The sequence below is a fragment of the Fusarium falciforme genome, chromosome 12 (assembly GCF_026873545.1).
Source record: "Fusarium falciforme chromosome 12, complete sequence".
NCBI classification, from domain to species: Eukaryota; Fungi; Ascomycota; class Sordariomycetes; order Hypocreales; family Nectriaceae; genus Fusarium; species Fusarium falciforme.
The window spans coordinates 1,533,587-1,553,809 of NC_070555.1; the positions used below are offsets into that span (position 1 = coordinate 1,533,587).

General features: G+C 49.4%; 8 protein-coding genes across 8 annotated transcripts; 6 read left to right on the forward strand and 2 right to left on the reverse strand.

Annotated features, from left to right (window-relative positions):
- Window positions 1-219: 219 nt before the first annotated feature.
- On the forward strand, window positions 220-1,112 carry NCS54_01426700 (Hypothetical protein; the record flags this gene model as incomplete). The annotated part of the gene is made up of 2 exons (XM_053159423.1): window positions 220-388; window positions 439-1,112. The coding sequence occupies 2 exons, from the start codon at window positions 220-222 to the stop codon at window positions 1,110-1,112; spliced, it is 843 nt and encodes a 280-aa protein (XP_053015398.1).
- A 1,304-nt stretch (window positions 1,113-2,416) lies between these two features.
- NCS54_01426800 (MFS domain-containing protein) lies at window positions 2,417-4,064 on the forward strand (the record flags this gene model as incomplete). The annotated part of the gene is made up of 3 exons (XM_053159424.1): window positions 2,417-2,682; window positions 2,734-3,082; window positions 3,243-4,064. The coding sequence occupies 3 exons, from the start codon at window positions 2,417-2,419 to the stop codon at window positions 4,062-4,064; spliced, it is 1,437 nt and encodes a 478-aa protein (XP_053015399.1).
- A 628-nt stretch (window positions 4,065-4,692) lies between these two features.
- On the forward strand, window positions 4,693-6,668 carry NCS54_01426900 (MFS domain-containing protein; the record flags this gene model as incomplete). Its single annotated transcript, XM_053159425.1, has 4 exons — window positions 4,693-5,230; window positions 5,280-5,852; window positions 5,914-6,377; window positions 6,432-6,668. The coding sequence occupies 4 exons, from the start codon at window positions 4,693-4,695 to the stop codon at window positions 6,666-6,668; spliced, it is 1,812 nt and encodes a 603-aa protein (XP_053015400.1).
- A 169-nt stretch (window positions 6,669-6,837) lies between these two features.
- Window positions 6,838-7,938, reverse strand: NCS54_01427000 (Hypothetical protein; the record flags this gene model as incomplete). The annotated part of the gene is made up of 1 exon (XM_053159426.1): window positions 6,838-7,938. One exon carries the CDS (start codon window positions 7,936-7,938, stop codon window positions 6,838-6,840), a length of 1,101 nt encoding a protein of 366 aa, XP_053015401.1.
- Window positions 7,939-9,620: 1,682 nt separating this feature from the next.
- On the forward strand, window positions 9,621-10,004 carry NCS54_01427100 (Hypothetical protein; the record flags this gene model as incomplete). The annotated part of the gene is made up of 1 exon (XM_053159427.1): window positions 9,621-10,004. One exon carries the CDS (start codon window positions 9,621-9,623, stop codon window positions 10,002-10,004), a length of 384 nt encoding a protein of 127 aa, XP_053015402.1.
- Window positions 10,005-14,471: 4,467 nt separating this feature from the next.
- NCS54_01427200 (Hypothetical protein) lies at window positions 14,472-15,218 on the forward strand (the record flags this gene model as incomplete). The annotated part of the gene is made up of 1 exon (XM_053159428.1): window positions 14,472-15,218. The coding sequence occupies exon 1, from the start codon at window positions 14,478-14,480 to the stop codon at window positions 15,216-15,218; it is 741 nt and encodes a 246-aa protein (XP_053015403.1). The 5' UTR covers window positions 14,472-14,477.
- Window positions 15,219-15,631: 413 nt separating this feature from the next.
- Window positions 15,632-18,187, forward strand: NCS54_01427300 (Gal-mutarotas-2 domain-containing protein; the record flags this gene model as incomplete). Its single annotated transcript, XM_053159429.1, has 1 exon — window positions 15,632-18,187. One exon carries the CDS (start codon window positions 15,632-15,634, stop codon window positions 18,185-18,187), a length of 2,556 nt encoding a protein of 851 aa, XP_053015404.1.
- A 369-nt stretch (window positions 18,188-18,556) lies between these two features.
- Window positions 18,557-19,902, reverse strand: NCS54_01427400 (Hypothetical protein; the record flags this gene model as incomplete). The annotated part of the gene is made up of 5 exons (XM_053159430.1): window positions 18,557-18,918; window positions 18,976-19,106; window positions 19,155-19,620; window positions 19,671-19,707; window positions 19,759-19,902. The coding sequence occupies 5 exons, from the start codon at window positions 19,900-19,902 to the stop codon at window positions 18,557-18,559; spliced, it is 1,140 nt and encodes a 379-aa protein (XP_053015405.1).
- Between the last annotated feature and the right edge of the window lie 321 nt (window positions 19,903-20,223).

The window sequence follows — 20,223 nt, forward strand, 5'->3', positions numbered from 1 at the left end:
AAATCCAGATAATGGTGCTCTTTTTCGCAATTATACGCGTCAGCGTACCCCGCGCCATCTGTTTAGGCTTAAGTGATAACCTTCGGTCGTGTATAAAGTCCGACAGCCCCTTTACTTCGATGTTGATACCGGCGGAAGCTTGTTATTCTCATTGGCTCTGTAGTGTGCCTGCGTTCACGGAATTGACACTCAACCCAAGCGCTTGTAACCTCGTTCACCATGCCAAAGCTCGAAACTCACAATGGCTACCCGCTATGGCGGTACGTCCCTTCTCTGCCGGCCGCAATCGTCTTTGTCGTCATATTCGGCATCTTGACTATTGGCCATGCCTGGAAAATGTTCCGACACCGCATGTGGTTCTGCATCCCCTTTGTCGTGGGAGGTATCTGTAGGTTCTCCACCACCCCGTCCCCCTGACATCACACTCACCTGCCACAGTTGAAATTATTGGTTACGCAGCCAGAGCTGTTGCGTACAACAGTACAGGCGCGCTTATGCCTTATGTCCTCCAATCGGCCCTTTTGCTTCTGGCTCCTATCCTGTTTGCTGCTTCGCTATACATGACGCTTGCCAGAGTCGTACGAGCCGTAAAGGGAGCACCGTTTTCGATCATCGCGCCCCGATGGCTCACTCGCATCTTCGTCTTTGGCGATGTCTTCAGCTTTATCGTCCAAGCTAGCGGTGCCGGCCTGCGTGTCCAAGCTGGCAACAACCCCGACATTGATCCCAACCTGGGCTCAAACATCATCGTTGGCGGCCTGATTTTCCAGATTGCGATTTTTGGAGTCTTCATCGCCACCGCCTTGATCTTCAACTCGAGATTCCGAAGGCACGTCGCAGGAGGTGCTGTGGTATACGACGTCCCCTGGCAAGAGAGCCTCAACATGCTCTACGTCACATCGATGATGATCATGGTGCGAAACATCTTCCGAGTGGTCGAGTACGCTATGGGAAGCGATGGATACCTCTTGAGCGTGGAATGGGGAGTCTATGTCTTTGATGCAGCATTGATGACTCTTACAATGGCGTGGTTTTTCTGGCGGTACCCGAGCCAGCTCAAGCAGGCTATCAAGGCAAACTCAGAGGAGGTGGAGCTAGAGTCTGGAAGGTGAAGGATATTGGCGCCAGGACGACATGAGTGATTGGTGATTTGACTTCCAGATTCTGCCGTTTCATGAAGGGTTGAGGGCTTTTGGGGTTTGGAGATGGACTATGGGAGGTGGCCATCCGTTTGTTATTTCTCGTTGCCTATTCTTAGATACCTTTAGCATGAACAATATTATGATTAGACTTGACACTAAGCCAGCAATCTTGATACCGGGACGTGATTTGCCGATTGGAAAGCTTGTATCAACCAGACTACGAGATGTAGGTCAGCATGCAGTCGTTTCGCGTCTATGACTGGGCCCTGGTCTAACAAGCTCGCGCAAATCAAAAACTGAAACTATTCGTTTGTGTATATGTAAGCATGCAAGCAACTAACTAGAGATCGGGGCCAATCCGCACGCTTGGTAACCCTCACTAAGTGTATCCTTGATGCCTGAACCAACCACAAGAGGGTGAGAGCTCGGCTCTCTTCATATTATTAGTTCTCATAATAACCTCTACTTGAAAAGTTTGAAAAGGGAGACCTTCCCATATATCTCAATGGTCAAGGACTTATGCTTGGTGGGACGGCTCAACTCAGATCATCATCTTCATCGTGGTCAACGGGAAAGGAGCAGCTTCTGCGCTCTTTCCTTGGCCGAATATTCATTGCTATTAATTAATTCATTGACCTTGCCATTTTATATTGAATTTAACTCATTGAGATGTACACGGGATCTCCCTTCTGAAAGTCACTCAAAAGATACAAAGGCGCTTTCTTCTGGCTGTGGTTGGGTGTGTTCTGTTCCTCCACCAAACTACCTGCCTAAGGTATGACAACAATTAGAAGGCAAGGTCCCCCGAAAACTTTGATGATAACTCTGTAAAACTATATAGTAGAAAGCATGCAAATGCTTCAACTCGCTGCTCTGCAGCTCTCGAGCGAACGATTTGAGGCTGATAGTCGTGTGGCTGAATCGAACAAGACCCCGTGATAATTCAGAAATAGCACATCATCATCCACAAACAAAACAATGACAAATAGCTTCGGAAACAACTCTGCCGACTGGAAATATCGGATCCGATGGCGGCTTATTCCCTGGGCCTGTTGTGATATCAGACCCTCTTTGCGCCATCCAATCCCCGCAAATTACCACAATCACACCCAGTACCGACAATGTTATCTCTTTGATTACGGATCAGGACTCCGCTATGGGGGTTCGTGGGGGTCGATGCCGAGCGATTGGGGCTCTTCTGATCTTGAATTTTTCCTCCTTTGTTGTTTAGATCTTCAATCGTTCAAGAGCAATTGAGATGTCAGTCGCCCAGCATGTTGTTCAAATCCGATACTAGAAACTCAATCACCATTGTCACGTCCCGAAGACTCTCTATTTCGGAAGATAATACCCCGACAGCGGACCCCCAACATGATGTTGAAAAGGCAGGCCGAGATTCCAGCGAGGGCGAATCCCCGGAAGTCACCGAGTTTGAAGAGGTCGACTGGGATGGCCCTGATGACCCTGACAAGCCAGTCAATTGGCCGCAGACGAAGAAATGGAGGATTACTCTGACTGTTTCCATGTTGAGCTTCATGACGTTTGTTCTCCCCAGTCTGTGCTTCTCTGCCAAGACTAATTGATCTCTCAGACCATTCGCCTCGTCGATGATGGCCCCAGCAATTGACGAAGTCATGAAAGAGATGAAGACGACAAATCGGGATCTTGGCTCCTTTGCCGTGTCGATTTATCTCCTGGGCTACGCATTCGGCCCCCTGCTCATTGGTCCATGCAGCGAACTCTACGGTCGATTGGTCGTCTATCACACATGCACTGCCCTCTTCGCCATTATGAACATTGGGTGCGCAATGGCAAATAGCATGTCCATGCTGATTGCCTTTCGCTTTCTGACTGGTACAGTGGGCGCATGTGCTTTCACTGTCGGTCCAAGTACTATTGGAGACTGTTTCAAGCAAGAACAGCGCGGAAAGGCCATGGCGGTGATGAATCTGCCTGTCTTATTTGGGCCATGCATGGGACCGGCAATTGGAGCATATCTCTCCCGAGCGGCAGGTTGGAGGTGGGACTTTTGGTTAATTACTATCATGGTCGGTTGTTACCCTTCAGTGTCCCGACACATGCATACTGACCATGAAACAGGCCGGTGTTGCTTTTGGGATCAGCTTGTTGACATTGAGAGAAACATATCCCCCAGTGGTTCTCAGGTGGAAAGCCAAGAGACTACGAAAATTGGCTGGCCTACCTGACGTTCAGCTCAACAACGAACCAAGCCAATCTCCTGTTCAATTCTTTTTCATGAATATCATCAGACCCCTCAAGATGCTCGCTCTGTCTCCCCTAATTCAAGGACTGTCACTTCTCGCCGCCGTCGCGTATGGAGTCCTCTACCTGTTGTTCACCACCCTAACAGAAGTTTTCGTGACTCGCTACGGAATCGTGACAAACGTTGGACTGGTTTACTTCGGACTCGGCGTCGGCCAAATTGCGGGTGTTGCCGTCTTTGGCACGGCGTCAGATACCATCGTCAAGAGAATGGCCAAGGGAGGAGAGATGAAGCCCGAGTATCGACTTCCTCCCATGATCCCCGGAACAGCCATGATTCCTCTGGGCTTAATCATCTACGGCTGGACGGCGCAGTACTACGTACATTGGTTTGTTCCTCTGCTTGGAACCTTCTTCGTTGGAGTGGGAGTCATCACCGTCTTTATTCCCGTCGCGTCGTATTTGGTCGATGCGTATCCAGCTCACGCAGCGAGTGCGACGGCTGCCACAACGGTCTTTAGGAGCATGGGCGGTGCCCTGTTGCCGTTGGCAGGACCCAAGATGTATCAGAAGCTTGATCAGGGCTGGGGCAATACCTTGCTTGCTGGAATCGCGTTGGGAGTGATGCCCATGATCTGGCTGACGATGAAGTACGGGGAGAGGCTCAGAACACATCCCAAGTATCAGATGAACCTGTAGAGAGGTCTAATTGATCATGTTGAGCCTAGCACTCTAAGAAACCCAGAGCTGAAAGCACGTGTGGGAGACTAAAAGAAAGTGAGTTGAGATTTGGAAGTCGCAAGCATAAGGTAGCTGTCACAGGACATTGATACGTACTGAATCCCAAATACGGAGGCCTCATCTTCCAACCTCAGCATGTTGCAGTAGGGCTGTCAGCTCGGGCCTTAACCATCCGCCCCAGAGCTTGGCGACTGATACGATGCGTACGAGGGGCCAACCACGTCCTCTGTGCCCAGAGCTTGGTCACTTGGCGGATGTCTGTCAGCCAATAGTTGTAGCCGTAAGCTTCTGATTGTCTAGGAGCACAGCCACCACCAAATATGCCGGAAGGGTCTTGGTCATTGTCAATTTACGTCTGCCTAGATAAATATGATTCAAGGGAACAGTGTTTTGTTTTCGTCCGACGGCATGGTCATTTCTAGGATCGGGCATAAGAGAACGCGGCATCACAGCCCTCTACCTCTAGGGCTTCACATAGACCATACGCCAAGGCCATAACCACTCTGCCGTCTGGATATCCCAATGCCACTTCCACAGGTTCGAAAGAAACAGCACCAGAATTTCAGTACCGTCGATATCAGCCACAATGTCAGACGAAACTCGAAAATGCCGCCATGGTAACGAAACAGCCGAGCCTTGCCAGTCCTGCAAGACAGAAAGGCGAGAGCAGCTCAAGTACAGGTGGAAGATTATCCTCGGACTTTTTCTACCCTTTGCTATTTCGGCCCTCGACGTCACCATCATCGCCAGCGCATTGCCATGGATCGCCGACGACTTTGACCAACTGTCTCAGCTCAACTGGATCATCTCATCCTTCAACTTGACAGCGGCCGCTTTCATTCCATTCTGGGGCCAGATGGCTGACATTTTCGGTCGACACGCATCTATTCAGGCCTGCATGATTATCGCCATCGTTGGCGGCGCTCTGTGTACAGGCGCACCGACCAACGCATTTCCAATGCTGCTTTTTGGGAGAGCACTTCAAGGCATAGGCTGCGCTGGTATCAATGTGGTTGTTCGGGCTATTGTAGCCGACAAAGTGTCACTACAAGAGGATGCAAAGAACTGGTCCATCTTTTCCATGGTGGCAGGCAGTTCCTACTCAGTCGGGCCTGTAATTGGAGGTATGAAGTGACACTCCATGAAAGAAAAGTGTCTGATATGAGCATACAGGTTACTTGACCAACACTAACTGGCGATGGTGTTTCGGAATCACACTTCCAATCGGAGTTGCTGGATGTATCATTACCTTCATCGTTCTTCGCAAGGAGCTGCTTGGACCTCAACCTATCCCACAACTCGAGGAGACGACAGAGACTGGCCGTCGAACGACCTTCAAGCAGCGTCTCAAGACAATTGACATCGGAGGACAAGTTCTGTCCCTTTTTGGATTTGGCTTGCTTATCCTCGCATTCACATGGGCCGGATCAACATACGCCTGGGACAGCCCAGCCATTATTGTGCCCCTGGTCTTTGGCGGCCTCATTATTGGTTCATTCGTGCTGTGGCAATACTACATGACTCCAGGTCGAATATTGGAGAGGAAGTTCCCACAACAACAGGCCATGATCCCGTGGGAAGTACTCAGGAATCGTGACATAGGCTTGCTTTTCTATACTTCCTTCGCTTCTGGAATGGCCATGTACTCCGTGCTCTACTTTTGCACCCTGTACTTCACTATGGTTAAACAGCTGCTTCCGAGCGAGGCAGGACGGCAGTTGTTATTCTTCGTTCCAGGATTAGGAAGTGAGTCAAGATTCAGCATCCTCAAGCCTCCTGACTGCACGCAAGTACTAACCATCACTAGCTGGGGTCTTCATTGCGATTCTCATGTGCAACTACTCCCCCCGTCAGACCTGGCATCCAATAATGCTTGGAGCTGTTATCGAAGCCATAGGCCTTGGCGTACTAGCATGGGCATTGTGGAAGGAGCACGATCCAACGGTCTACGGCATGATGGTATTGACAGGTGTCGGTATAGGTATTCGTCTAATGCCAGTTCCACTACACGGCATGGCCTACTTTCCCAAGAGAATTGCAGCTGTCATCTCGTTAATGGAAGTCTCGGACCCATTTGGTGGTACACTGGGCTTGACTATTATGACCACCGTCTTGAACAACGTGGCTGGCGTGGGCGACCTTGGAGACTCGGCAGGCTACGACTTTACGGAGTTCTCTGATATGGGTGAGGAAGAGATGGAGAATTTACGACAGCGGGCAAAGAAAGGCATCGTTTTGGCCTTTGTTGCCATATTCCCCTTCATGGTGCTGGTATAGCCCCCAAGGAACAAACCTGTATCTTGGATACCTGCTGATAATGCACAGTGTGTTATCGCCTCGGCCTTTCTCGGCAACGTTTACATCAGTACAGATGCATCCGACGAAGACGAACAGTCAAACGTCATTTACCAGGGCGTTTTCTTTTGGTCGTGGGTCAGAGGGAAGAAGGTCGACGAGAGCTCACATCTAGTCACCACGACGAGGCGAGCTACCTGGAGGGGAGAACAGGAAATGCTTCCAGGTGTAAACGGCTCATCAAATACAGAGGAGGTTTGCAAATAGGCAAGTTAGAGTAGCCCTGGGTCGACCTTGAACCGCAAGGAGTCACGTCTTTTCGATTCATAGACTGTTTTCCAGAATGTCGGCGTCAATAGCAATGAACAAATCATTCATTCAATCTTGTCATCATAACAGATCCAACGCCGTAAAACGCCGCAAGTCCATGTATTATCTAGTATGTCGTCGTGGAAAAGTCGTACGTCGCAGGATCGTCATCACCCTCCGATGGCATACCCGGCATAATCCCCATATCTAGCTCATCCTCTGTAATCCGTCTCGGTAACCAAGCAGCTGCAGCGTAGCATCCAATCTTCTCGAGGGGTTTTGGGTTCGGGATCCAGTGCTCCTCGCCCTCGACGAAATGCGCATTCTGAGTCTCGGCTCGTGCTTTATACTTGTTCATGATATCCTCCGCCGTGTTTTCTATGTCCCATCGAGGTTCATAGTCCAGGATACGGAGATCCTCAATGTTCTCCACCTCGACCACGTTCTCATACACGTCGGGCCAAAGATCAGGGTCCGGCCAGAGGTACAGAGACTTTAGTGACTCAAAGTAGAATAGAAGACTGATGAAATCTTCTGACCTCGCAAGGTCCAAGGGGAAAGATCTTCGGCGATGTCCTTGATGTAGGAATGCGACATGTTGAAAACTTGAGAGCATGCGACGAAACTCTGTAAAGAGCCTGGAATCCCGAGGGTATCTCATCGAAAGGGAACGTTCTTCCATAATCACTAAAGGATTTCCACCCGGAGAGGGGTGAGGGTGCGAATTATGGACTGGCATCTTGGTGATGACAAGAACATCGCTTGCTGGGCCGCATCGAATAAAACGTGTGCCTTCCCCTTGAAGATAGCTGCCGCGATAAACCCTCACGGTCTCGGGATACCTCGAGACAACCATCGACCGAGCTTCACGGCAGGAAAGTCCGATATTTTTGAGGTTTGCCCTTCTCTTTGGGTCTTCTGGGCCATCGGAATCCGCTCGATCATACGCAAAGTAACCGTTGATCATGCAGTTTGAGATGCGACTCGGTTGACCGTTGATGTATGTCTTGCATGGAGTGTGCTGCCCACAGAAACGGTTATGAACGGCGATACATGAATGATGCGTCTTATAACGCCGGTCGTGGATGTTAAGACGTATCAGACGCTGCTCGGCGGTGACGGCCAGCGCATCGTTCCAGATGCGATATCTCAGCTCCGGAGGCAGTTTTTGGAAGGGAGCGAAAGATGCCTCGGGAGCTGATCCCGAGGGCTGTTGGTTGTCGGCCATTATCTATTGGCGGGAGATAGGCTGATGATGGTGTGTGTGATGTCCTGGTGCGAGTTCGGCGCGCCCGTTAGCATCGTGGCTTATCGGGCTTCGGTGACATTGGGCGGTGAGACACGGCAGATTAATGCACATCCCGCTTTCGGGCATAAGGAATGTGTCAGCTGCCAATGCAACCATGGGACGAGTTTGGTGTTGGTACAGCCTTGTGTGGTCTTGGTATGTTTGACAGTCTACCAACATCTGTCTCTTGAGGGTGAGTTTCGTAGAGTCGGACGGGAAAACGCGCCCTTGACCCAGAGTAATGGACTTGGCGATAATGCTTGAATGGTGATTAAGGTACAGGTAAAGAGAACCCCTTTAGACAGTCCAACACCGAGATTCACGTGAAGCAACTTGTCTTCTATTCGGTGGCAAGTTACTACTCAGCCCTTCAGAGCCAAGCACCGCCACAAATGGAGGAGTAATGCATCATCGACAGAGAGTGCCAGTGACCAACCAGAGATCCGAGCGTGGATGCCTCCGAGGTAAATACATATAGATCACGAGGCAAACCCTCCTCATATCATTCCCTCCACAAGCACCAGCATACCCTCTCACATGAGTCAACTTCATACTTCATCTCGACACTTGCTCTTTTTCTCCAGTCTTTCTCCATCTAGCAACATGGAAGTCCCCTTGTCCGAACGGCCTGAAGCTGCTTCTTTCAAGTTCGTTTTAGAGGGGGTGCCATCTAGCCTGTCCAACTTCTACGTAATTTGGGCACTGCAACTTTCAGGGGGTTTCCTCGGCGACAAATGGTCTTATTCAAAGCAAGACGAAGAATTCACCGTCTACACGACCGAGAACCCAAAAAGGCTCAGGTCATCTCTCCAGAAGTGCTTTGCTGCAGTTGACGTCCGTCTAAGGCCATTGCCCGAGGCACGGGGTACAGCGACATCCAAGCCCGGCTCACCCACTTGCCCTTCATCTTGTAACTCTCTCAAGAAGTGAATGGATAATGACCTATCCTAGAACGGCTAGTTAGAGGCCGTTGTATATGTCGAGACGTATCAACGCTTCGCTGGGGAGAATTTACCAGTACGAAACCTTCACTTGAACTCAACCATCTTAATATGTGACAATAAAGGGTTCAATCATTCAATAAGATGAAGCCGAAAGGGGCATGAATAACATAAACCTTTGTTCGCATATTGAGTTCAAGATTCCATCTTCCCTTTTGCTAAGGAAGGATCAACGCCCTGCACCCATCTTCCTCTTTGAAGGATGAAATCGAGCTAACACCCGTCTCTCAAGGGTGGCCTTTGTAGTGACAGTGGCGATAATGCTCCAACTCCGATTCACCCGTGCCTACCTACCGCAAGAAGTAAAGAGAACCTTTCAGGGATTCCCAAACCAAGATTCACTTTACACAACTTGCCTTCCAATCAGTGGATTATCCCTGCCCTCGAATAACTCACCACTAGGCCCTTCAGAGTGACAACCTGCTCCAAAGAGGATCCCAGTGCGTCATCGCCAAAGCGTCAGTGAGCAGCAAGTTCAAAGTATGAAGATATAAAGCACGAGGTAGCCCCCCTCTCGCATTCTCTACGAACAACAACATTCCCACTCGCATTACATCAACTTCTCAACGCATCTCAATACTTACCTTTTCCACTACCTAGTTGTATCTACCATCCAGCAAGATGAGTAGCAGAATCTTCGGGCCCAAAACTGTAACGTTTGAACTCCCTGCCAGCGAGGCTTCTTGCAAAAAATGCATTGAAGAAGGTCTGAGAACCCAGGTGCTGCAATACCAGATCTCCTATGTCAAGAAGCGCGACAGCTACGTCATCGTCACGACGGGGGATCCAGAGCAGCTCAAAGCGGGAATTCTCAAGTACATTGCTGAGGAAGAAGCCAACTATCCAGAGCCGCAGTCTCAGCCAAAAGAAGCCAGGCGTCAAAAGCGAGCCAGACGCCAAAAGCCCCAGGCTCAACCACGAACAAGACGGGAAAGCTCACCCCTGCCACCGCCCCCTCCCCCGCCGCCCCCTACCCCTCAGCCCTCTGCTGCCCCCAAGAAGTAGATGGTCCGGATGGATGATGATCTATCTTGAAATGGCTGCACGGGACTCATGAGGTAGTCCTGGATTCACTTGGCTTATAATAGGATGTGTATTTAGTCCAGACGTGTCAAATATCCACTAGATAGAAATTATAAGCCCGTGATAGTGACGTGAATCTCTGTGTGGGTGAGCATGGAGTGTGAAATTGTGTTTCTATATGAGGCCTCGAAAGGCAGTTGGTTGCCACAGCAAAAAATAGTATTCTTCGCAGGTGCCACTATGAAAGTAAAGACCGGTGATTCCCTCTGGTTGCTGTTGTACTAATAAATATTAGAAAGCTTCTATTTGCCCTTTTGTTTCAAGATGCTACCTTTCCTCTACCCGAGGGATTAGTTCCCTGCCTTCTTCCTCCGTTAAGAAGTGAATTAATGCCAGACTCTGGCCCTTCAGGCAAGTCCAACAGAGTTTGAGTGGGAAGCAGCATTATGCGATGATGATTTAGCTGTGATTACCGTACCTACGCCAGACAGTGAGGAAAGAACAATCTCTTTTGGTGTTCTAAAAACTGAGTCACTTCGAGCAACTTGTCTTCTATTCAGTGGCAAATTACTACGTATCCTTTGAGCCACAACCTGCTTCAAACAGATTTACAATACATCGTCTCTAGCGAGAGTCAGTGACTTAATGACTTGAGCATGGATACCTATATATCACGACAAGTCCCCATTCAACCATTCCCTCGACAAGAAACAACATCGTCTCTTACATAACACAAATCTCAACTTGACTACTCACCTAATCACCTGCTTTCTTCGCCGATTATTTCTGCCGGCTAGCAAAATGCATGGCATAATTTTTGGACCTGAGACTACAACTTTTAAGCTCCCTTTTCACTCGGTTCCCTCTGAACGGAGCCTCTCGAACGCGATAAATACTCTCCTGGGCAAGGAAATTTGGTGCGTGCAGACGTGTGAAAAGGCCGGCGAGTACATCATTTACTTAACCAGGAACCCAGAGGAGCTTAAGACCTCCGTTCTGAAGCTGATTGCCGAGGAAGAAGTCGACTCCCAAATGCGAACCATACATAGGTACCCGAAATAAAAGACCACGCCCATAGACTCAGCGCACTTTCGATGTACCTTCCACCCGTCCTGAGGAGCAGAAAGTGTAGGCACGTGTCTGTATTGGGAAAGCTAGCTAGATACTGCTGGGTTGGTCATGGAGGCTGTAGACTGATTGAGATTATAATAAACTGTTTATAAGACGTTTGAGGTCACAAGGTGTATACTACTACTTAGCCAACCTTTGTTTGACTTTCTTCGTGGAGAATTGGAGAGTCGAATCATGCCAGTGTCCGATCCCGTCCAGGAGAGTCCAAGTGAAGACCGCACCTTCATGTCAATGTGATGTAGCATTTCACTACGATGTTTCAGCTGTGATTGACTTGCCCCGCTAGGTTACGGTATGTCACGGTAGTGGGTAATCATATCGTGATTTGCTGATAAATGTGTTCTGTGATATTATGACAGATGGACCTATCGAAGACATCACTGTGATCAACCACATTGTCGTACTTTCTCCAGGCAGTTAGTGAATACAAACCCGCTTGAGCGTATCAGGCTGATAGTCACTAAGGAGAACTTACTTGATTCAGGAACTTATCTCCCTTCTATGACAACCCGCTTCTCATCTCTTCAGAGCTACACCTTGTCACAAAGGGACTCAGCGACACTATTCAATCAATGCATCATGACCAGCGAGCATTAGTGACCAACTGAAGACTGAGTATCAGTAGATATATAAGCCCCAAGGCCAAATCCCCCCAACTCTTTTCTTCTTCAAGCAATAGCAACCCCTTTACGCTATATCAACTTCGCAATCAATATTAATACATATTCTTGACCAACTATTTTGACTATTCAGCAAGATGACGACCCCAACTCCCGTCAAACTCTTCATGATCAGCACAGCCATGGTTAAAGATCACGCCCACCTCGTTCAAAAAATACGGAAACTCGCCGGGCCCAACGTGTGGTGTGTTACAAATCTAAATTTTGACAATAAATTCCACATCACCTACACGTACAAGACATTTGAGGAGGTCAAGAGCATCATGGATGAACGTCAAAAGACTGGTGCTGCTGGTGAGGTAATTCCTCCCGAGGGTGTTGTCATGAGCCTCCCGATCAGCAAATACCCCAGCCCAGCCCAGGGTAGCATAGCAAAAGTCGAGGAACGCAGCTACCATAGCTGGTAGCTCAGAACCGGTCGGCTAAGGAGATCAGGGGCTACTACGTATGTAAGAGAAAACACATAATGTTATTGGTCAAATGAGTTTCACACTCCCGACATCGCCCCTAATAGTGAACACCTGTCAGGAGTAAAAGGTATAGAAGAGAGTGAAGAGGTCAAGCTGCTATGTGGCTGCGCACAGGTTTGTAATGAGGTGTGGCGGCCTTGATTCTTGCTCTACTTGCTATGTGTGCACTAGTCAAGGCGTACTAGTTATTAAAAAGGTAGAATTCTAGAGCGCATAGCATGTACGCGTTGTGTTAATGGGCAAAACGTAAAAAATATATGTCAAAAATACAATAAATACTAGGGTTAAAACATATAATAAGGGAAAAAGAGAATAGTTAAGAGAGGTACCTGTATAAACATGTATAAATAAGACTGGCTTATAACCTCTATAAGAAATATTAGTAAGACTAATAATAGCAACCTATTAACAACTAATATCCAGCTGCCTTAAGGAACTTGCCTTATTCAGAGCTCATCTTCTGCTCTGTGATAAGATACCTTCACAGCCGCACCCGGCTATGAACGGATTCAGGGACAATCTTTAGGCCATCAATCAGTGCCAGCGGGTGTCAGTGACCAGAGATGATCTAGAATGAACAGATATAAAAGCCGCAAGCCCAGATGCCTCTGCTCTTTCCTTCTACAAGCAAAACAACTTTCCTTCGCATCAGATCAATCCTCAACTCATCGCAATAGTCAACATTTCATCAATTTTCTCTACCTAGGTACTATCTATCAAAATGCCCGCCCCTGTCCACACAGTCTATCTCAGCACGACTGAGGTCGGAAATGACGATCGTCTCACCAAGGCACTACGAGAAGTCTTGGGCAACCAGGCATGTGGACATTCTATGTGGTTGATAAAGAATACATCATCTCCTCGTACAAGGAATCAGAGGAGCTCAAGCGCTCTTTGAAGGAGAAGCTCAAGTAGTTCTCCTTCGACATCCACTCCTCCCAGGAAGGAGTGGACGGAGCAAAGTTCTATCTCCAAAAGTCTGATCAAAGAATCTCGGGGCAGCTTTGGGAGTGTCCGGCTCGTTCGGTCAACAATCATGTGCATCTTTGGTAGTTCACAGGTATTAGCCATCCACTAGGCAGAAACTCCCAAGCGCACACATTCGATTGCTTTCTCCATCTATGCGAATAAGTCACTGAAATAGTGAAGTAAAGTGTACTCTGCGGTTCACCATTGCAGTGCCCCCTCAAGACAGTGAATATGGAAACCCCTCAAGATCTATTACGAACCCATTGCAGTCACTTCAAGTAATGTGCTTTACCCAGGGGATTATCGTCCCCTCTGCGACAACCTCTTGTTCATTCCTCCAGAGTGGCTTCGCTACAAACGGATTCAGTGATAATATTAACAGTGAGCCACACTACAAAGGGAATTAACGTCAACAAAAGACAAGTATTACCAGATATATAAGCCAGGTCACCACCTGCTCTTTGCTTCTACTTTGGAAGCCCAGTAACGAGACTTTCCCTCGTATAATATCAGCTTTCAATTCACCTCCACACTCGCCTTCCTTACCAATATTTTCCACCGCCTAGCAGCATGCCCGGAACGAACGAGGGGCCTCCCATCTACATTGTCAGGTTCAGTAACATCAAACCTGCGGACAGGGATATTTTTCACAAGGCCCTCACAGATATTGTAGGCCCAGCGCCAAACATTTTACTAGAGCCTGGTGATGAAGTTGTTGTCACTTCAACCAGGCCAGAATACGACCTTCGGCGCGCTATGGAGGAGAGGATAACCTTCCTCAAGGCTATGGCGGCCGTCTCCAGGTAGTGATAGGTCGGCAACGGCCTATCCTCACGGCTGATTAGAGGCTCTAGAGGTGTTTTTTGGGAGTGCTGGATTTATTTGGCCGACAACAGAATGTATCTAGTTGAGGCGTCTTAGCGATCTACTATGTAGGAAATCGCAAAGCATAGGGCATTCGCTTGGGTCCTGTTGTGATGTACCCACATGAAAGTAAGCGGGTGAAATATTCAAGTAGAGTGTGAAATACCTGGCCTAGATACCCAGTTTTAGGTCTCATTACTTACTCCTGGATTTCCAATCATTGTCTGTTTCTGGCTTGGCTACTCCGATCGTTGACGTCAGGACTCGTACGCGTAAAAAGCGGGTTTCTCGGGCCCGGCATCGAAGACCAACTGACATGCATCACCATTCTTCCCGTCAGCATGCCACATTTTCGAAACTCTTGTCCATCTCTTAGAGCCTTTGCCAGAATCATGACATGCCCCAAAGATGCCGCGTCAATGCAGTCATTGTCGAGACAACAAATGCCAACTTTGAGCTCCAGAGCCAGCATCCAGCACCAAACCAACCCTCAACATGAACGTCGCGAAAACCACCGGCCCAATACAGCAACAGAAGAGGAAGATCACTATGTATTGACACTCTGGACCGACGATGCTCACTATGAGGCAATGACGGCGTTACGAAGACAGTGGTTTCCTACACGCCTGTTGAAGGTAGAGGCCCATGTCACGCTATTTCACGCTCTGCCCGGCTCCAAGCTGCACCAGTTGAAGCAAGACATTGCGGAGATATCACAATACACCACAAAATTCGACATCACGGTTAAGAAAGAAGGCATATATGAGATGGGCAAGGGAGTTGGAATCAGAATATCAGAGGGACAGCGGAAAGCGGCAAAGCTACGATCCGAGCTGAGAGACAAATGGGAGCCTTTTCTCAGTCGACAGGACCAGCAGGAAAGATGGAGGGGGCATTACACCATTATGAACAAGGAAGATGACAAGGCGAGGGTGGCAGAGTGTCTGAAGGAGCTGCAGGATAGCTTTGAAGATAGTCGAGGGACGGTCAACGGGTTGAACCTTTGGAGGTACGATCGTGGATGGTGGAGAGAGGTCGAAGCCTTCTCGTTTCGCAAGTCGGGATATACCTCAGCCCTATAGACGTCATATTCTTTATTTCTTACAGTAGACATGACCGTTTCAAAGACTTTATTCTTGTATCTTGACCGTATCACCATGCACCCTTACCTCAATGGCCTTGAAACATCTCCCTTTCCTCATGTAGCATCAAAATGCCAGATTATCTCACCATTGATGGAACATTCCCCTCACGCTACGGCTCAGATTTGGCTGCAATCGACGCCATCAAATCCACACTCTGCGGGGCTCATTGCCATGTAGCCAATCCCTCGTACACGTTTATGCAGACGACCATTCAATGGCCGTTCGGCAGCGAGGAGAGGAGTGATCATTCAAGAGGATGCGTGTAGCAGTACAAATGCTACTTAAGCAGGAGGCCGTCCAGGTGTGATGCGGCGGACACTTATTGCTCAGATCAAGGTAACATCGCAAATATGCCTCAGCACGAACGCGTCCCCTCATCTTGGACTCTGCGTCCTAAAACCGACCAAGGCAGTGAGGCAAGCTCCTCCGTGCATCTCAAGTCCCAAGACCCCGAACTCCCATTCAACTTTTCTTTCGAGGCTGTTTTCCCCAATGTCTTTCGAACAACATACATCAGTGACAGTCACCCTCTGCCACCTCATCCTAGCATCCCAACACCCACCAAAGACCTATCAGATACTCAAATAAACGTCCAAGCGATAGAATCGAGCAAGGAAATCCGCATTGGAGACATCAGCGCCAAAGTGGACTGGAGTGATTCATGCCCTCTGGTCAGCGTATCTCTCGGAGACTCAAATGAGGCACCCCTCCACCAGGATCTCCCTCATCGCGCCTATGTTGTCAACGGCGGAGGAGTGGGACATTATTCCCGATACAACCGCGGCACTCTTCATGTCGGGCTTGGCGAAAAGGCCGCTCCAATGAATCTCTCTGGCCGGAGATTCCAACTTTCTGCCACTGACAGCTTTGGCTACGACAACTACAAGACAGACCCCTTATACAAGAACATCCCCCTGCTCATCAACGCTACTCCTCAGGGCTGCGTTGCGCTCTTCTCAACCAGCCATGCCAGAGGCGAGTACTCGATTGGGTCCGAGATGGATGGCATGTGGGGTCACTACAAGGTCCTTCGCCAAGACTATGGCGGGTTGGAAGAGTACATGATCGTTGGGAAGACGCTAAAGGACATTGTCACTACCTATGCCAGACTTGCCGGGTATCCCTTGCTGGTTCCTCGCTGGGCTTTTGGCTATCTCTCTGGAGGCATGAAGTACTCAATGCTTGACGATCCTCCAGCATCCGAGGCGCTTCTTGAACTCGCACGAAAGATGAAGGAGAATGAAATCCCTTGCTCCGCTTATCAGATGTCCTCTGGATACACTGTCTCCGAACATCCTCCCAAGACTCGAAACGTCTTCACCTGGAACCACCACCGCTTTCCGGATCCCAAGGCCTTCATCGAAGAATACCACAAGCTTGGTATGAGACTGATTGCCAACGTCAAGCCCTACATCCTCGAGAACCATCCCGAGTACCAGAAGCTGAAGGATGCTGGTGCCTTGTTCACAGACCCGCATACCAATCAGAGCGCCATCGCCAGGCTATGGAGTGCCGGAGGAGGTGAAAGCGGTCTGGGTGGCCATATTGACTTTACTTCGGCGGCTGGCTTCAAGTGGTGGTACGAGGGCATCAAGAAGCTACGCGAAGAAGGCATCGACTGCATGTGGAATGACAATAACGAATACGTCATCGTCGACGATGAGTGGAGGTGCGCACTCACTGAGCCATCCCTCACCATTCCAGAAGCCGCCAGATATCGCCCAGAAGTTGGTCTCTGGGGTCGGAGTCTTCAGACCGAACTCCATGGCAAATCTTCTCACGATGCCTTGGTCGACGCTGATCCAGATGTGAGACCTTTCGTTCTCACTCGCAGCGCCACAGCTGGAACCATGCGATACGCCTGTAGTTCCTGGAGCGGTGACAACGTCACCAGCTGGTCAAGCATGAAGGGCGCCAACGCCTTGTCTCTCAACGCGGGTGTGTCTCTTATGCAATGCTATGGTCACGATATTGGGGGTTTCGAGGGACTCCAGCCATCCCCTGAGCTCCTCGTACGTTGGGTTCAACAGGGCATCTACTCACCTCGCTTCGCCATCAACTGCTTCAAAACCGGCAACGACAACCAAGTTGGCGATGTCATTGAGCCTTGGATGTATCCCGAGATCACGCATCTGGTTCGAAAGACCATCAAGCGCCGCTATGCCCTGATGCCGTATCTGTATTCTCTCATGTTGGAAAGTCACCAGCATGCGATTCCGCCGCAGCGCTGGACCGGTTGGGGCTATGAAGCTGATCCAGAGGTTTGGACGGAGAAGATCATGGATGGAGAGACACAATACTGGCTCGGTGACTGTCTGCTGATCGGTGGTGTCTTTGAGCCCGGTGCGTCCAAAGCACAAGTATACCTCCCCAAGGCCTCTGATAAAGATGATGGATTCATCAACTTGAACGCCCCTTATCAACACCTGTTAGCAGGCCAGTGGGTTACATTGGATGCCGAGTGGCATGGTGCCGGCATCCCTGTCCTCGCAAAGGTCGGCTCAGCTATCCAGATTGGAAAAGACGTCCAAGTACTATCACCAGGTGAAACAACAAACCCTGCCCAACTACCGCTAGACGACTACCGAGCCGTCGAGATCTTTCCACCAAAGGACGGCCTTGGTAATAAGTGGTACGACAACGCGTGGTATGAAGACGATGGCGTCTCGGCTGTGGCGAAGAACAGGATATCCAAGTATGAGGTTTCTTATGCGGCTGACAGCGCAGAGGTCAAGGTCAAGTTTTTCAGGCATGAGGAATCGGGTTTCAAGGCGCCTTGGAAGAACCTACATGTGATTCTGCCTCCTGGAGATGTTCGAGTGGTGCGATGTGTTGATGGGACGGTGATGGAAGAACTCAAGAGCGATGAACAAGGCCGACGGCATTTTCGGATTGGCCAAGCTTGATGGTATTTCGGGGACTTAGAAGACATAAGCCAGGACCCCAGGAAGAAAGGAGGTGCCGTCTATAACAAGAGAAGTCACAAAGTCAACAAGGTCATTTGTAACTACCTATCTAAAAGACAAAGCGCATGCTCCCTCTGAGCAGAGGGGGGTGGCGCGCTGGGACTGGCAAGGATACTACGAGAGAGACTACAGTTGCTATGTTAAGTTCTTAAGTACTCACCTGTGAGCCCTGAAATGCATCCTCCCCTATTACGCCTAGTGTGTCTGGGAACGGTCTGCCTGAATCTGACAGTTAATAAAAAGTCAATAATTAATAAGTCACTGATTAGAAAAAACGTAGTATCCGAGACGGCTCTCGCAACCACCCTTTTATCGTTTCATTGCATAAGTATGTTCCTCCACCACCACCATGTCGCTTCGGACGTAGATTCCCGCATCGCCGTGGTCTCGGGATAGACGGGAGCCCTGCATCTGGCTCGTTATCACAGTCTGGATGCCCTCCTTGTTGTCGATCGTCTCGAACTCTGATGTGCCTGCCAGCCCGTGCTCTGGGTCTGCGAGGTTGTGTGTGGAACTCGACTCGTCAATCTCCTTTTCTTTGTTTGTTCTGTTGAGGGTTGTAAGTCGGATGGCGTGTGTGGATCGGCTGATGGGATGGCTGCTGCCGGTAGAGCTGAGGAAGGACGAGGGTAGGATATGGCGGAAGATGGGTCGGAGTAAAGGAAAGCAACCTAGGACATGTAGGTTAGCATAGTTCATGGGTGAAGTATTGGCTCGGGGCTAGTTACCGGAGACGATGGCGATATTAATCTCGACGCAGCCCCAAATGTCGTTGAGGGCCATATCTCGCGGCATCTGTGTTGTCTTTGTGTCGTATCGGATCGATTCAATAATAACAAACATGGAAGCGAGGCAGACACTTGATACGTTAGCCTCGTTTTTTTCAACATGGAACAAAGGCACTTACATAAAGCCAACGATAAAGAGAGCCGTAATGGCGAATTTTTGCCCCAGTCGAAGACGCAGCTTGAAGACCTCGATAACGGGAAGAGCCAAGATGATGACGTCCATCACAAAATGCGTCAGACAAGTTCCAAAAAAGAACTGTGTGTCGTTGATATTGCAAGTGGCATTCTTAATAGAATGATCCCAGTATGCTTGCACGGGGACGCAGTGGAAGATGACCATGAATGTACGGAGGATGAGCCAGATGCCTGTGATTACGAGCATAATCTGGATGGGGATTCGGATGGCAGATTGCTTAAAGATGCGCCAGTAGAAAAGAAGAATCGACAGCTTGGACAGGCCGATGGCGTAGCTGTAGCTAAGAGAGACGAGGAACTGCATGAATCTTGAGTGAAGCAGAATGTCTTCTCTCTTCTCCTCGCTCAGCCATGGCTCAAGTGTTTGACCCATGTACCACTTGACCGTCCCTAAGAATCATTAGCATTTGAGGACGCCCACTCCTTACGAGAGGCCTTACATGTTATCAAGACGATGCAGTAGAAGCAGCAAAACACCTAGAGTCCATTAGCCTCTGTCAATACCCAACAAGTGACGATGCAACTTACAAAGGCCCCCAAGCAGAGGTAGTCATCCCACCACCAATGGATCTTTGTCATGCGTCGCGCAAACACTCTCGCAATCAGAGCAAGAAGCGCAGCGACCCATGTGATGCTGACGGCCAGATAAGTGTTGAGTTGGTATCCAGCCATGGCGACGACGATGACGGCCCCGTAAGGTTGGTGCTCATGTAACTTGGCGTGACATAGAAAACGGTGATCGCAATGAACGCCGTCGAGGCACGGCGCTTCTCTGGATGACGGGGATGATCTGCATTTGAACGCAGGGACGGGTTTGGACTCAACGTCGACCACCAACCCCTGGGCAAAACCTGTCAGTCGCTTTCACCCCCAGCTTAGTGCACCCGTGGGGGAGGGTCTAGAAGGCCCCTTTCACTGATACAATGCGCCATTTGCTAAAAATCCGGGGAACAAGCCTACGCAGTAGCTGATGGAGGCTCCCAGGGCCCTCGT